Source organism: Sebastes umbrosus, chromosome 5 (genome assembly GCF_015220745.1).
Source record: "Sebastes umbrosus isolate fSebUmb1 chromosome 5, fSebUmb1.pri, whole genome shotgun sequence".
Taxonomy (NCBI): domain Eukaryota; kingdom Metazoa; phylum Chordata; class Actinopteri; order Perciformes; family Sebastidae; genus Sebastes; species Sebastes umbrosus.
This window is the reverse complement of record NC_051273.1, coordinates 26,256,804-26,274,064: the sequence shown is the minus strand read 5'-3', so window position 1 is coordinate 26,274,064 and position 17,261 is coordinate 26,256,804. Positions and strand designations below refer to the sequence as shown.

The following is a 17,261-nucleotide window of genomic DNA, read 5'->3' as shown; positions in this document are numbered from 1 at the left end:
GATGAACTGCAGCTTCATCCTGAGCTTTTATGTATACTTTTCTCCGTCACTCCAGGATGCAGTCCGAAATTCGGTGTGCCACACAGCCACAGTAATAGCCAACTCCTTCATGCACACGGGGACCACAAGTGACCAGTTCCTCAGGTAACGGCACTGGCAGAACAGAAATGTTTATTTCATAGATTGTGCATAGATATAGAGAAACATACTTTCTCCAAGTTACCAAAGTTTTTGTTTGACCTTTTAGAGAAAACTTGGAATGGCTTGCAAGAGCCACAAACTGGGCAAAGTTCACAGCCACAGCAAGTCTGGGTGTCATCCACAAGGTACATTTATGTCACTATGGTGTTATTAAAAAGCAAATAAAAAAAAAACTAAATGAATTTTATCCTATATTTAATATTGAACATAACGCTGTGTTTTTCAGGGTCATGAGAAGGAGGCTCTCCAGTTAATGGCCACCTACTTGCCCAAAGACACTTCCCCTGGCTCGGCCTACCAGGAGGGAGGAGGCCTGTACGCTCTGGGACTTATTCATGCCAACCACGGCGGAGACATTATTGACTACCTGCTCAGTCAGCTCAAGAACGCCAGCAATGATGTGAGTTTTTTTTTTTACGTTTACTTTGAATGCTGGTTCTTTTTCAATTATATACTAGAATGTAGTTCACAAAATGATTGCTGAAAGAAGAGAATCATCTGTTTTGAACTAAGTCATCAAATAAGAACATTTATGTTTATGAAAACAATAATGCTTCAGAATCAAGTTTGTAGCCAAGACTAGCAGCTTTTTTCAGCCCCAGGCCACACTGAATGCATGAGCAGCGCGTGACGGCTACCTCGCTGAACTGCTGCGTCTTCTCACACGTGTGGTGTCCACACAGACAGCGTTGCTGTTGCGCTGCTACTGCCAGACGTTACTTTCTAGATAGACTTTGCTTTTCAAAATGGCCATTTCATTTCATTATAAATGTAATTTATATTTATTTTAGATTTAGATTTTGTTCACAGAATAAAAATGCTTGAGGACTTTTTATTTTGAAACAGGAAGTGTTGAGTTAAAAATAAATTAACTTTTTTCTTGTCTGTGACATTCTACAGATATAGACATTGAAACTGTTGTAATGTTGCTGGTATGATGTCAATATATGGTCAAAAGATCATTTTCACTACCTATTTTTCATAAGTCACCTTGTTAGTTGGTTAATTTATGTCTGTGTTCCATCTCTCATGGCCTGTTTTCTTTTGTTTCACAGATTGTTCGTCATGGGGGCGCCCTTGGCCTTGGCTTGGCTGCGTTGGGAACAGCCAGACAGGATGTTTACGACCTCCTCAAGTCCAACCTGTACCAGGATGATGCTGTCACTGGTGTGTAGGCCTTGGACAAAATCAATTTCTGAATTGCAGGGTTTTTGAATCAGTTTTTGGTCATCACGTCTCTGCTTACTTAACATAACATAACAAAATGACAAAAAAATAAACAAAATGAGTCATTATTATTTGGATTCAGTTTTAGCTGAACGAATATATAAACAAAGGGGTGTCTATGATATGCAGTACTGTTAAATATAATTTGGTTCTGTACACTGCTAAACATCTGTTGATTTTAAATCAATTTAATCATTTAAATAGATAAAAAACAAGCCATGCTGACAATATCATAATATAACCTCTCAGGTGAAGCTGCGGGCCTGGCCTTGGGTCTGGTCATGCTGGGCTCCAAGTCAGCCCAGGCCATCGAGGACATGGTAGGCTATGCTCAGGAGACGCAGCACGAGAAGATCTTGCGTGGTCTGGCAGTGGGAATCGCCATGGTCATGTATGGACGCATGGAGGAGGCTGATGCCCTCATTGAAAGCCTCTGCAGAGACAAGGTAAGGCTGAAAGGCCATCAGAAAGCATGTCACATACACCATGAGATCAGAGTTGTTTTATTTGAAGGTTGCATTGTTTTGTTTTTGTGGTATTGGTGCAGCTTATGCATGTCATAACACAATACATATGGCTTGACACAAGCTTGATTAATCCCTAGAGAAAAGGAAGTGGGGTGGATATAAAAAAAAAAATCCAAGAGCCAGATGTGGGAAATGACGCATGTTGATCGTAGTTGTGAATCCAGACACAAAGTCTCAATACTCTGCTTTCCTTCACTGTCTCTGATAGGACCCCATCCTGCGGCGCTCTGGTATGTACACAGTGGGCATGGCCTACTGCGGCTCCGGGAACAACAAAGCCATCCGACGCCTGCTACATGTCGCTGTAAGTGTTCTCTGTTGGCCCTCTTCACAACACATTATTTCACCGAGGGGAAGACGGGTTTATCATTCAGGCAGTGAAGCGATGCCAACACGGCTGCCCAACTGTGGCTGGCATCATAATTCAAATTAGTTTAATAGTGTGATGCTTGTTTAAATAATCAAGTTTTATTGAGAGAGAAATATTTTGTCCGTACTTAAACTATAAGATTCAGCTTTAACATAGCACATCGGTGCTTTCCTGTTTGTGCCTAAATTCACTTTAGGGCTAACATTGCAACACTTTATTTTAACACAGAAAAACGATTGACATTACAGTGAATTTATGTATTTGCCATTCATTGTGCTTCCAGTGCAAATGCAACATACTTCAGGGGTGTGAACAACTTGTCGTCCTGTAGGTGGCACCTTATACAAGCTAAAATGATTAGGTGGTGTGATAGTGGAGCATATTCCTCACACTGTGAGCCATAAGGGAGCTACATCATTAAAGTTAATTGCAGATTTAATGAGTCCCAGTATCAGCTTTGGTTATTTAGCTGCTCTGCTTCTCTTAATTAAGGTGAGTGACGTGAATGATGACGTCAGAAGGGCTGCTGTGGAGTCCATTGGCTTCATCTTGTTCAGGTAAGGACCAGACTGATATTACTTGAGCTCTCAACACTCTGTTTAGTTTCCTTACGTGAACCAGAGACCTTTTTCTTTGGAGCCCCATGGTCTTGGCCAAAATCACAGTTATTTATGTTCCCCTACTCTAACACACAAAATGAAACATGCATTGTGTAGTTTGGCTCATTTTGTTAAATAGAAAAAAACGGATCTGGAGAAAAATATTTTTTATATTCCTCAAAAAAGAAGTATTGTTTTGGTACGGTACTTAAAAAGTTGAACTATAGCCAGCCCGGGAGAAAACTGTTATTAGACATTTACCTCTGAAATAGATTCAATTGTACAATAATCAGTGTGATCTCCTACTTTGTCTGTGTTTATCCCAAGTATGACACTGAAATATTTTTACTGTTTCCTGCTTTGCGTAGAAAATATAACTCTTAAAGCTGCAGTGGGTAGAGGTGGAGCATATGAAGAATATGATTTAAAAAAAATATTTTTTATAAAACGGTCACTATATCCTGACAGTAGTGCATGAGACTGGTAATCTGAAAAAAATCATGTGTCCTCTGGTGCTCCTAATGGCATCCGCAGGATTTCGCAGACTGGAGGAAATCAACCAGTCAGAGCTGATCTGGAGTCTGCTGTCCAACTTCCGTCTATGGAGCCACGAGTCAATCACTCGCGAACTCCGACCAAATAGTCAAACTAGGCAGCGCTGATCAAATCAAGCTTTAAACTAATTTCTCTTTATGCCTACACTGGCATGTTTAAACAAATGGTGATACATGCACTTACGCACAATGTAAACACGGCACGGCTTTTTTTGTGAACCATTGCGATCCCCTTGTTATTTTAAAAATTAAGCATTTTTTTTCTTTATTCTTGCTTCTGTTACCTCGGGTCCCCCTCCGTTTTAGTTTGTTACTGCCGACGAGATGTAGTTGGACATTTAACACTTTCTCTATGGTGTGATAGGAGAATTTAGATGCACTTTATTCTGGAATTTAAAATGGCTTCATGGAAGGTATTCCTGTGTCAGAGGAAGCTGGCCTTACTTGTCAATGTCACTCACACATATTCTTCCCTGGCTATTTATAGGGATTCATCACTCTTAGACCGACATGAATTTACCCATCAGAGACCAGAGCGGTGTTAAACAGAACACCTAGTCAATGCACAAATATCAGGGTGTATGTTTTAAGCCCAAAAAAGGCTATGTGATATTCTGCGTGATCAATTGGCCGCTAGATAAACTTTGTGTAAATCTTCACTGTGTTTAGAAAGACTTCTGAACCAGAACAATTCAGTTGGCCTCCTCTTCTCCAACTTCTTAATGGCTTAAAGATAACTCCCTCCACTCCCCCGACATGTACACTACCACATAGGAAGGACCGCTTTAAGTTCAAATGTCTTAAGTCTCTGCTGTTCTTACAAAATCAACAGAGTTTCTGTTTGTTAACAGCGAGACCGGGTCGGTCAGAGCACTAATAAAACTGTGACAAACTCCAAACTCGCATACCAAGCTTTTGGAGCCTCATCCAAATCTCATATTTCTTGCCACATTGATCAAGTGCTGTTTATATTTTGTTAACTAGGTTTCCCTCAGGCTGTTAAACCTATGATGTATTTGGATGTGTGTAGTAAAATGCTACAAACTGCTGTTGTTGAGCATAAAGGGATGGTAAAATATAGTGCTGAGTAGACGTTCCCACAGTTTTCTTACTTGTTGGTATTCCAATATTTGCTGATGTTTTGAGACTGTCTAGTTTACACTGTTTATTTGGTTGTCCTGTTGTGCTTTGGTTCATGAAAAAGACATTTTTACTTACTGAAGAAATAAAGCAGCTGACAGTGAAAGAGCATGGATGCTCAAGATTAGTGCAGTTTTCTTTCAGTTCATTAACACAGAAAATATTTGATTGAACACATTTAGGTCTCAATTTTAATCAGAATTTTGTTCTTTATTATATACAGTCTTTTATTTGGAAACCTTCTAGCTGCAATACACATACAAGAGTGCTTCTCAAAGGTCCAGCAAATACAATTAGTATCATTTCAAGAGTGCAATGTATTTCATGTGTCTGTTGCAGAAAAGATTTGAAAGGTAGAGTTTGTCTTAACAAAATATATAAGCAGTGGTCTGAGATGGTTTACAGAGTAGTCAGATAGCCCAAGTTGAAAGGATCAGCATAGGAATATATTTGTATACTGCATTCACAGAGAGTTTCCAGGTTACCATAATGTCTTCACTCCTCACATTTTTGTCTGGTGGCCTGAATTGTCGACTTTTGACCTTTCATAGAGGACATCCTCACACCCTCCCGTATTCTCTTCTGTTTAGTTGACCTGTTACAGGTCATCTCAAGGTATTATACATTTTATAACGTTTGAAAACTCAAACTCTCTTCTGGTACGCTATGAACTGTCTTGCTGTCTTTGAGAATTCACATTATTTTGGTCTCTCTTAAAGCCCCAGTGAGAAATATTTTGACCATATATATTCACATATATAACAGAGGAGTTTGACTTGTGGATGAAAATGTGTTTCCAAAATGATCATAATTGAAAATATTGCCTTATTTGTTTTTAAAAACATTGCTGATGTAAACAAACATCAGCAGACAGCAACAGGTTGGATTTTTTCTTTAGTGTACAGTAAGCACTGGCGTTAAATTATTTGTCAATCAAATTGAGAGCAACTGCAGATTCAGAATCATGTATTTAGTATTTTTGTTGTGGGGCCTTTATCTTTAAAGAGATAAAAAGTTTGCCCCATAAATCTGATCCATTTCAAGTGCTCTCTTTTTGAATTGGATTCATTTGTCTGGTATCTCTATACACAGCTAACATGTTCCTCCTGCTTACCGCCTTCGTTTTCAGTCAGAAGCATTGTATCTAACACAACACCATTGGCTGACTGTACAGGTGCTTGTCGGCACCTCAGTGGACTTTGGTAGCTAACTGCTCCAATGCCGTTCTTCATTCCCCGCTTCATTAACAGTTTAGAGTTTTCTGCCATGGAGGATCTGAATGAAATCCGTGTAAGGGTCCGATCTGCATTTGATGCGCTTGGGTGCATTCCAGGCCCATGACTGGCAGGGTTTTTGTAATTGCAGGTCATGTAACGTGCGAACGCTTGCCTGAAAGTTTTGTTGAATAGGGTGTAGACCAGCGGGTTGATTCCCGATGACACATAACCCACCCAAACAAAGATCTCCATGAGGCGGGCGATTACATGAACATCACAGCTGGTACATAGCACAGAGGTGATATTAGTGATGAAGAAAGGGCACCACATGACTACGAACAGGAGGAAGACGATGCCTAGCACCTTTGAGGCGCGCTGCTCATTGCTCAGAGTCTGCATTGACTTCTTGCCCATTGTTGACATTCTCCGAAAGGACATTTCATCTCCTGTAGGAGAGTTTGTTGTGCCCGCATATGTTTTTTCTTGCATCCTTGGGATTCTCCCGTCCAGCATGTTAAGTTGCTTGGCTCGAGTCGGAGTCGCAGCCTGTTCTCTTTGAAAAACTGTGGAGACTGTCGGGTAGCTAAAGCGCTGAGTCACCTTTGACCTGAGCAAATAAACCTTTTTGCGCAACACCTGGACAGTAAGCAGGTAGATGACCATCATGATGGTCAGAGGGATGAAGAATGCCGCCAAGGAGCCAAACATGATAAACTCCCGGAAGGTGTCTGTTTTCAGCATACACGTGTGGTTACTGTTGAAGGTGACGTTGTTGGGAAGATGGTTGTTCTTAAGCCCCTTAATCGGAATCGGGATTGCGATACCTGGAAAATGACAAAAACAGTTAGTATTGGCAAACATTGGCAAGTTTTTTTGTATTTTGTATATATATGAATTACAGTAGTGTTTCTTATTCATCTCAGGGAAAGACATTCCTGTGTTCAATGTTTCATTAAATAGTGTATGACAGTGGTAGTAAAAAATAGACAAAAGATTCATGTTTAATTAGGATAGTGTTAGGAATATCTAACTTTTTGTTTTCAAAAAACAAGTAAACTAATCATCCATGGCTTGCCATGATCCCTTTTAACACTAACAGCAGTAGAGGTTTTGACTGTATACTGGTGCTCAGACCTGAAGTGCTGCTCCCTTCATTCCATCTGATCTTCTGGCTTTTGTCACGAAATGAAGCTCAAATGAAATCAACCCCATCAGCCAAACCGAGTGCTTTTAGTGGTTTGTTTACTGGGCATCGAGCATTGAGCAGTAATGCCTCAGTGAACTTGGCCACATTTAAAAACATAATTGACTACTTTTTAGTTTCTTACTGTAAAGCTGGAATGATTAGCAGATCCTGAACAATGAGCCTCAAGCGGCTAAACCAACCTTTCTAACGATGCTTTCTATTCCTAAAACCTACATTCTTATAACTGTAAAGCATCTTTTCACTTAGGGAACCATTTCATTAGTTCTGCAAGCTGCACATAATTAGCCACAACAATAGTGAAAGCCCCATTGCCCTTTGGATAAGATCTCATGAAATTTGACTGAGTTGACATCGCCAGTAACATCTTTAAGATTCACTGTGACTGATTAAGTGTGATACTACCGTCTCAGCCCCTTGACCACCCCATCTATTTCCCATATATACTACACTATTTATATAGTATCTGCTTTTATTGCATCCAACAAATATTTCTGGGTCTATAAACCAGGTCTGCCATGTATATTATGTCAAGTTTCTGAGAAATACCTAATCAAGACTACTGCAGAGTTGTAAAAGTTAAAATCTGAATTGATGTGCTTACAAATGGATATGAGCCACACCAGTGCAATCTTCACCATGGCTTTGGATCTGGATTTGTACTGGCTGTGTTGGATTGGCTTCTTGATGGCAATGTAGCGATCCAGTGAAATGGCGCAGAGGTGCATGATGGATGCAGTAGAAAACAGCACATCGAGGAACAGCCAAATGGGGCAGAGGGGCTCCGGAAGAGGCCAGTCAGAGTCTGGAGAAAAGACGAGAAGGAAATTAGTTCAGTAAGACTAGCTGTTGTTTTTTATTTGTACATCACTTATCTGTGGTAGTGTCTCTACCATTAGTAACTTCCTTTAGACTTTTTCAAAGTTGACAACGTAAACACTCCTCTTTGTATTTCCTGTTGCGATATTTGTAAAGCTGCCTTCACATGATAAGAAATTTGCTCTTCGATCACCACGAGGTAGGGTGCAAGGCAAAACGCAGCACAGGTATAATATGTCATCGAAAAGTGAACAAGGAAGCCACTTCACTGTTTTCTAGGCAACAACAACAGTTGCAGCTGTTATCTCATTGGATGCGCTTTGAAAGTAAACCAGGAACCGAGGTCCAAATTGAAATAATATGAACTTTGAGTGCAGCGCTCTGTGGCAACTTTAAGCGTGCACCATGCCAAGGGTAGCACTTCCGCCTAGTCGGGCGCCACCGCTCTCCCCATAGGAAAACAATGGCACAGCCAGCACAGAGTGGTTTTACCGCCGATCATGCCGCTTTAGTGCAGTAGCTCACAGGAAGTAAACTTGGACCAAAGCTGTTGCCCTAGCAACAGAATGGAAATGAAAAGGTCTATAATGTACTCATGTGGTTTAACCAATTTTCATTCCAAAAAGCATTTGGTCTCGCACACCACCAGTTATGGGAGATGAACCACAATGGCAAGGGATTAGAAGTAGCACTCATGCAAAAGATTGGTGTTTGTTTATCTCTGCGAGGAAGGACTTTACTGGAAAAAGGAGGGTTCACTGACTGTTTATGGAGCTAAAAGCTCTTTATGTAGATGTGCCGGAGACTATGCTCAACAGTAGTGTTTATTTTCATTTCCAGGCATAAAATTGGCAAGTTAATTGTTCTGGCTTTTGTCCTGTCACCCATTAACATTGCAAAAGACTTGTTGGAAATATTCCTTTACAGAATTTTCTTTTTGTTATGCCACGCTCCCCCTCTTTTTTCCTTCCACCACTTTCTTGTCACACTTGGAATTTTTGAGTCATAGTTTTGATTAGGTTTCATCTGGAAGGCTTATTCATTGACAAATACTTCACCCGTCCTCGAAGTAGATCCTCTGTACGTGTTCTGTGAAGTGTTTAGTCCCACGCCAAATTCAATAAACAGTGTAGCTTGCGAGGTCCAAGTAGCTGTACAAGGGAATGTATTTTTTTGTTGTGTTTAGTTGAATTAAGAAACTTTGAATGAGTAAACTCTGTATTTGGCCAGCACTAGGTTTTTGTGTTTACATTATGTATTTGAGAACATACAGTACGGAAAGATAAACAGCAATGCTGCTTTATTGTTGTTGTTTTTAGACCAGCAGTTTCTGGTTACACAAGGCTGTGGTCAGTTCATAAGAATTCATCTTTTTGTTATATCCTATTTTTTTTATTTGTTGTTGTTTAAGACTTAAAAAACTCATCCCCACCATTCTTTTTTTTGTAGCTTGTTAGTCGCTTAGCACAACTTGAGATGGATAAAAGTCAAAATGATTATATTATAGATGTTGCAGGCTTTTTGAAAGGAATTGGCTCAAGTTAGTTATCTGTATATGAGCGGTTTTTATCCTACCCAGACATGCCTGTCTGCTGAAAACATCCTGTATGTTGTGGTATTCTTGTTCTTTTTGAGTGTTTAACTCATTGCCATATAAGCATATAGCAGCACAGTAAAAAAATATCATCTGACCTACAGCTCCTTAAGGAAAAGAGAGAAGAAAATGGAGAGGTAGAGAAAATGTATATTTAATATAGCCAGTAGAGAGATGAAAACTTTGACTCAGTTGGCAGTGTTATGTGTTGAGAGACGATGCCTTGCAGGTGTGGCATTTTAAGAAGCAACACCAAATCACTCGTCCTTTCAAAATAAATAATAAAAATTGTCACGCAGCTCTATATTTTAACTGTGTCTGTTCTCACAGCTCTCATTTTAAACAAGCAGATCCCTTACATTTCTCAAAGTTTTCCCTGTATGCTTTGACTTCATCTGCCCAGCAGATGTAGAAAATGAATGACAGTACTTACAGGTGTAACTATAAGCCACTCAAATTCTTGTCTTGCTTTTTTCAGGTTTAAATTGAAGCTGCTTGAACTTTGTATGCCCTCTCATGAATATTGAATGCTCTCTGGCCCTGCAATTAGATTGATCTTTTATCTAAACCCATATCTCTGCCAGCCTTGTGGTATTTTTTCTCGTATCGGGCATTAGGGAGTGTTTGCTGCAGCACTGTAGAGCACTGATGTTGTGCTGCTAAAAGGATTTGACAATACAACATGTCTTCTACTGTGTGACTGTGTGGTTCTCGTGTCCTCCAGCTAAAGTAGGAGGAACTGATCCTCTGACAGTTTGACTGTCCTCACTGTTGATAGCTCTGCTATGCTTCACAACAGCCTTTCACACTAAATGTGCATGTTTGTGTCTCCATGACCCCTCCCTCCTCACCTCAGTACTCTGAGCTTTATCTCCCTAAAAAGAGTGGTAATGACAGCTGCCTGGGTCTGAAAAGAATATTTGGCAATTCACTCCCGTGCTCTGTTAGTGATCAGTCAGCGCACCTACAGAGCAGCTGCTCCACACTAAACTCTTTAGAGCTGCAACGATTAATCGATTAGTTGTCAACTATTAAATTAATCGCTAACCCTTTTGATAATATTTTGATTAATAGGTACAGTATGAGTCATTTAAGAAAAAAAGTTGTGAAATTATCTTATTCCAACTTGAATTATCTTGAGTTGTGGATAAAACAAGACTTTTGAGGACATCATCTTGGGCTTTGGGAAACACTGATAAACATTTTTCATTTGTCAACTATTAAATTAATTGCCAACTATTCTGATAATTGATTAATCAGGTTGAGTCATTTTTTTTAAGGAATAAAAAAGTAAAAATTCTGATTCCAGCTTCTTAAATGTGAATATTTTCTGGTTTCTTTACTCTATGACCAGCGTCTGGTTCAAATTAAGGTAGTTTAGCCAACTTCACTGACGTTCAGTGTCAGAGCAGCAAACGTACACGAGTCACACTGCTGTGCCTTGCGGTGTTGTGCTGCCCCCCATTTTCATTAGCCTTCTTTATTTTCATCAGTTAGTTTTGTGGTTCGGTCATTTTGAGACTCAGTTTTTCTGAGTTTACAGCCTGCCATGCTGTTATTCCTGCCTTGCTCTGTTTACAATGATGCAACTTAAAAAAAATGCAGGGATTATTTGACTGACAAAATGGGAGTTGACTTCTCGACTGACAGCTTGAATCTCATCGACTTTTACGGGTCATCCTAAATCATGTTCAAATTTTTCACCTGTTGATTAACACATTTTTAAAATCTACCAACCCCTAGAAATGAAATTGGTGTGTTTTTAAATTTAGCTCTACTTTTCTCAGTCATAGAGATTATGTACTTGTGCATGCATGAATGCTTCCACATCTTTACTGCATTGATACTCAACCTCATGATAAGGACTTTTTATCAAGGCTTGAGATGGACCCCTGGATCTGAATGTGAACAGCATGTTAACAGACAGAAGTATAGATGCAATAGTAGATTGATTGCATGGTCCTTATTCTGCAGCCTCCGCATTAGAATAAGATGAAAGCGGCACCTGTGGCGACTTTGGCCTTTCAGTGCAACACATCCAGTTCTCATGCAAAACATGATTTTTGAGACAGCCAAGACCACAGTTAGCCTTGCGTCACACTCTATACTCCGCTCTTATGTGTGTGAGGGACACGACTATGATCTGACTCATTATCCTCTAGTTGAATTAATGGGTAATAATAACTTGGGAATAGCTCTGTATTTTGCAATTGCATTAAAACATGGAAGATAGAAGAATAGAAATCTAAATCGGTTCCCATGCAGCTGTATTTACACAGCAATGTCACTGGAATTAAAATAGTTTTTGTCTCTATGGTAATGATCCCTCAGACCAGCAGATCAGTCCAAGCTGTGCGACTGCTACCATAGCACCGCCAGAGGAAGTAGCGTGTTTATTATCCCCCTATCTCTCGTTATATTTCATCTAGAATAATTTGTTTAAGATCGTCAAGATGGTATCTAGTGTTAATAACAAACTATTTTTATCCTCCTTTGCTGCCCGTAAGCATGCTGGCCTGTTTTCCTTCGTAAGGCTGAGAAAGGTTAAATATAGTTTTCCAATGAAATAGGGGAACTTTCTTTGTAAAATGCCCAAAGCTGGTTATGCCCCCACCCCACAGACGCACACATTCTTACACTCACTTTAAAACATTGTTGTCTTGAACATTTGTTAGTTATTGTTTGCTGGGTTTTATAGTTATTTTTAGGGTAAAGTCATTTATCATTTAGGTTAACTTTTCTTCAGAAAGTTGTAAAGGAATTGATCTGGACATTGAGCAAGGATTTATTCCGGTAGAGTCAAGTATTTATTGCTTTTGTATTGTTCAGGTTTGTTTCAAAGATCAGGTTTTCAAAGCCAATGCCCCGTGCTAAACTTACTGTAGAGAACAGTGACGAGGGCAATGGGCATCACTAGGAGTCCCACCAGCAGATCAGCCACAGCAAGCGACATCAGGAAGTAGTTGGTGGCGTTCTGCAGCTTTCTTTCAAGTGACACAGCTAGAATGACCAGGATGTTTCCTCCAATAGTGGGGATGATGACCATGACTATAAGCAGGGCAGCCCATCTCAGCTGAATCCCAGGCACTTCTCCTGACTGCGAGCTGTGAGCCTCGAGTGCAGCCGCGACTGCTTGAGACATGGTGCTGCAGAGGTTACAGCAGGCCTTAGCGTGGGTCGGGGCTCTGATCCTTCTGGCGTTGGACACTCGGTCAGCATGATCACTGCGTCCTACAGGCAAGGAAACAGGGTAGGGCGGGATAGCTCAGGGTCAATGCACAGGATGCTTCATCCCTTGTGCACTGTACAAACCAGAAGCTCAAAATCAGGAGAAGATCCACCACTTGAAGGGTACAAAAAAAAAAAAAGGTACACTATGAACTCCAATACTGGTAATAATCCCAACTCGATTAGTACTTCCACAGTGAGATGTTAGCAGGAGTCCTCACTCTCCCAGGCAGTTGATGCTCTTGTCATCCACTGCTGCCACTTAAAAGAACAAACAGGTCTGTTAGTGACACAGTGATACCGTTTAATTTGTTTGAATGATGGTACAATAAGGAGAGACGTTTATCGTAACAAATGAGGAGGGTCTTTACCATAATGAGGAAACGGTAATGGTCACCACACTGGAAATTCCTTTTCCATAATGTGGAAACAAGTTGGAAAATATGAGGAAAAATTCCTTACATGCTATTTGAATTTCTGTTGCATTATTCAGTAATTTATTTGAAGTATAAAACTAATTTAAAAAAGGTTTAAAAGGTCTTGTGTATTTTTATTTATATATACACATACACAAATGTCATACTACTAAAACTAAATTCAAATGAACTATTCAATTAAGTAAAAAAAGTAATTCAAAAAATTGTTCTAAATAATATTACTACATTTATGTGAGAATTAGAATTTTAAATTGTGACAAAGCTTTATAAAATGTATAAAAACAGATATTAAAGCTATTTAAAAACCTCTGTAAAGCTTTAGATGAAAGATACACAGATGGTCTCACTCTGTACTTATTCAGTCTGTACACACGAATGGAAGTGGTATAGATTACACAAAATCAAACTTGATCAATGTAAAAAAACATTGTCGATTAGAATTTTTCCAAAGTTTCTTACCTGTTTTTGAAGGTAACATCTGTTGTACGTTTAAATTCCTTGTCGTTTTAACTCCTTGAATATATTTCCGAGCCGTTCCGTCTTAACTTTCATAAAGCAATATTTTGTGCTGGGAGAACAGTGCAGCTCAACGCCCGATGCATTTCAATCTTTACACACCCTTAATATATTTTTTAATGTCCCCTATCTCATCTTTATATTTCCACCCTCCCCAAATAAGAGCGTAACAGAGAATGCCCTCCCTCAGCGGTAAAACCTAAATCTGTCTCTGTCTGAAGTAGTCCATGATGTGGAATTTGTTTTGCTGCCACATGTTGGAGGAACCCCCAGTCTTGCTTCGCATCACCTACCGCGATCATTGGTTTAAAACTTTCAGATGTTGTGGCTCCTCTGCCTCTCTCCCATTCCCACTCGCTGCCTCTTGTTCACAGCCTGTGATCAGCCCGCACTCTCTCCCGTCTCCTTCGCTCTCTCTCTCCCCCCCCCTCCCCTCTGTCTTACCCGTGAGTCAGACTCTGTACAAAACAGATGAATGTCTTCGTGCTGGCAGTATGCCAGTAGTTCTGGGAGGTAATTTCCCTCAACACAGCCGTCCCACTGTTTATATTTGTCACTTTCTGCTCTCTCCTCCATTCGAAGCAAGCAGTGGTGGGGGATGTGGTAGTGGTGTATGGGGAGAAGCCCTCTGTGCTGTAAGGTGCTTGGAAATTGTACCAGTACCCCCATTGCGTTTTTATTTCATCCTCCGTGAGCTCCCATTTTCAGGTTGGGGAAGTCATTTAAATACCTATCTTATTTTCTTCCAGATGATTACTTTTGAAATTTAGACCATATTTGTTTTTTCCCTTTGATCTTTTAGCCTTAACAAGTCAAAATGTGTTTTCTCTGTGTGCTCTCATTGTTTCGCTTTTAAAAGCAGATGCAAGATTTTAAAAGATGCAGAAATAAAAGATCCCTGGAGTTTACAGTAACCAGATGATGATTCCTCACGAGAAAATGTGTGAAATCCAGCCAATAACCCCCCACATGGATCTGTGTATGGCCTTAGGTCTGCCAGTAAAGAGCGGTCTGTAGACCAAATGTTTTAGCTCAAATATGCTTGCTAATACGCTTATAGTGCCAATACCCCCATTAGATACTCCGTCCTGTATGGGCTCCTTCTCGTCACTTTTTTTCAATGGGTTCAGTATCTTCAATCCCACGAGTGGTCTGTCACTCTGTCTGTTAGAAGAAAGCAAGTACATGTCCAATTAATGATAGGTGGTGTTAACAAGTAGACTTAAAGCTGGACCCAGTGTGATTACTTGGAAAACTAGAAGTGCACTCGGAGAGCGCAGACCTCCGCCAAGGCAGGTTTCATGTACGTTGCTAAATATAGAAATATACCGTAGAACGAACAGCTGAAGATGTGCTGCGAGCAGTAGTCTGCTCACACCACATCAAATGTATGCAACACAGGCAAGATTTGTGAATGATATCCTATAGGGCTGCAAATAACAATAATTTCATTGTCAATTATTTTCTCGATTAATCATATGGTCTATAAAATGTCAGAAAATGGTGAAAAAATTACAATCAGTGTTTCCCGAAGGCCAATATGACATCCTCACATGTCTTGTTTTGTCCACAACTCAAAGATTTTTAGTTTACTGTCATAGAGGAGTTAAGAAACCTGGAAATATTCACATTTAGGAAGCTGGAATCAGAGAATTTTGATTTTTGTTTTTCTTAAAAAATTACTCAAATCGATTAATTTATTATCATAATAGTTGACGATTAAGATTAATTTAATAGACAACTAATCGATTAATAGATTAATCGATTAGTTGTCTATTAAATTAAGTTGCTCTAATATCCAATCTTGCTGACTCAGATTGCAAACCTAGTTGTCAGATTTACACATTTTGCACACTTTAAACTGCCGTAGCAATTAGCAGGTATTTTACTTGTTAAACTCTTATTAGTACAGTGTTAGGTTGTATTATGTGCTCCTTGAAATTTGCACTATTAAATTAAAAAACAAGTTCCATTCTTGCAAATTTACATCATCTCTCTTGTTTCCCCTTTGCCAGACATTGGTTGATTTTTAATCGAGTTTAAGTGTTGACTATAAAAGCCATGCAGCCTGTGTTGATACAACATTGTCCAGGTACTTTCACGATGTATTTGGGTGACTGGTTGTAACAGACAGGAAGCAAGCTAATCAGATCTGCGTTCTTACAACGCAAGTGCATTAGTAACTGCCGCAATCACATTTCATGTGGCAAAATCAATCTTTAATTTGTTTAGCCAAGCTGTATTCCTGCTTCTTTCGCTGACCTTTCACTGTGTGTGTTACTTCCCCGTGCAGAGGGAGTTATTAAGTTGCAGCTGTATCAGCCGCCGTCACTCACCATAATAAATGTGAGGCATGCACGTATAATCATACGGTCCATTAACCAGTCGAGTAAAAGCCTTGTGCATTTTTGTAACCTTTTAAGTAAATATGTTTCATTTGGCCTGTATGACCAATAAAAAATACAGGAGTACAGGAGCGACTCTGTGCGCTGCTGAAGGGTTTGTCGTCTCCACGTCATGGTGGATGAAATGGTTATTCAAAGGATGAATAATGGATTTTGTTAGATTCAAATGTCCACAGCAGGCTGAATGTGTTTGCAAGCGTTGCATGTAATCTGTTTTATTATCCTTTCTCTTCTCATCTCTTTTATTTTTTTCCAAAGTATTTCAGTTCATTCTGAGGTTTTTAAGTCCAATCGCACATTATCATTGTCACTGCTTCACTGCCTTTTCAGACTAGACAAATGCTGGATATTGATTTCTTCTTTCCATCTGAGTTCTTCCATTTTGCCGGTTGTTGAAGGTAATTAGCTTATCTTTTACTTTGAAAGGTTCTGAAAAGGCTTTAGATTAAACTCTTTGAAAAAAAAACACAGCCAAAGTTTTCTCAAATTGTGTCTCAAGCTGCTGTAGTCCCCTATTGATTTCATCTTAATTAGGTCTCAGTGTCTAGCTATCACAAAAAAACTTCAACTATTTGATGGCCTGGTTCAGACATTTTCATCCTATAATGGATAGACCAAACACCCAAAATCACAAATTTGTCTCCAAGGGTCTTACAGTCTGGTCTGCATCCAAGTATGAATTGAAGAGCATCATCATACTGCCAGAATAGAATAAACTCTATCCCCGTAGGTGAAATTGATCTCCAAATGATTGCCATTTGTGATCTCAATTATCCTCGTGGTGTTTTAGCTGAGCTTTGAATTCCAAACAGACTAGTGGTGATTTTACTTTGAGAACATGCCACTGCAGCATATCGATCCACAGGACTAAAAACAAAATCCAGGGATGCTTAATCTTGTTTAGACATCGCTTTCAGGACTCTATTGAGGCTATTTATTTGTTCAAATCAGACGGAGGCTTAACCCAATTCCTAGTATTTTTTTGTTTCTCCTGATTATTGTACATTTAGGCAGTACTATTAATGGTGTGTTGAATGGAGACAGAGGGACTCAAACATCTTTGGCCACCTTCTATACTTTCATGCACTACTGAGGGTCAATCAATTGTAGCTGTAGCTCTGGCAATAATGCATTTTGTTTTTACAATTTCCTACCTCGCTGTGTTTGAACTTTAATTTGGTTCAGACCCATAAAATCGGAGCCAGTAAAAGCAGCTGTCTTCG

The 17,261-nt window shown here is 39.6% G+C and overlaps 2 protein-coding genes across 2 annotated transcripts in view; one reads left to right on the top strand and one right to left on the bottom strand.

Moving 5' to 3' along the window:
• The window catches only part of psmd1 (proteasome 26S subunit, non-ATPase 1), a 47,282-nt gene that overhangs the window by 7,032 nt on the left and 22,989 nt on the right, over positions 1 to 17,261 (top strand). The window contains exons 10-16 of the mRNA XM_037769887.1: positions 56 to 144; positions 248 to 326; positions 428 to 601; positions 1,257 to 1,368; positions 1,678 to 1,874; positions 2,164 to 2,259; positions 2,818 to 2,882. Of these exons, the coding sequence (XP_037625815.1) occupies positions 56 to 144; positions 248 to 326; positions 428 to 601; positions 1,257 to 1,368; positions 1,678 to 1,874; positions 2,164 to 2,259; positions 2,818 to 2,882 (812 nt within the window). The remainder of the gene's footprint in view (positions 1 to 55; positions 145 to 247; positions 327 to 427; positions 602 to 1,256; positions 1,369 to 1,677; positions 1,875 to 2,163; positions 2,260 to 2,817; positions 2,883 to 17,261) is intronic.
• htr2b (5-hydroxytryptamine (serotonin) receptor 2B, G protein-coupled) lies at positions 4,529 to 14,032 on the bottom strand. Its single transcript, XM_037769888.1, has 4 exons — positions 13,577 to 14,032; positions 12,333 to 12,941; positions 7,644 to 7,844; positions 4,529 to 6,659 (listed from the first exon to the last, which is right to left on the bottom strand). The coding sequence occupies exons 2-4, from the start codon at positions 12,592 to 12,594 to the stop codon at positions 5,701 to 5,703; spliced, it is 1,422 nt and encodes a 473-aa protein (XP_037625816.1). The 5' UTR covers positions 12,595 to 12,941; positions 13,577 to 14,032; the 3' UTR covers positions 4,529 to 5,700.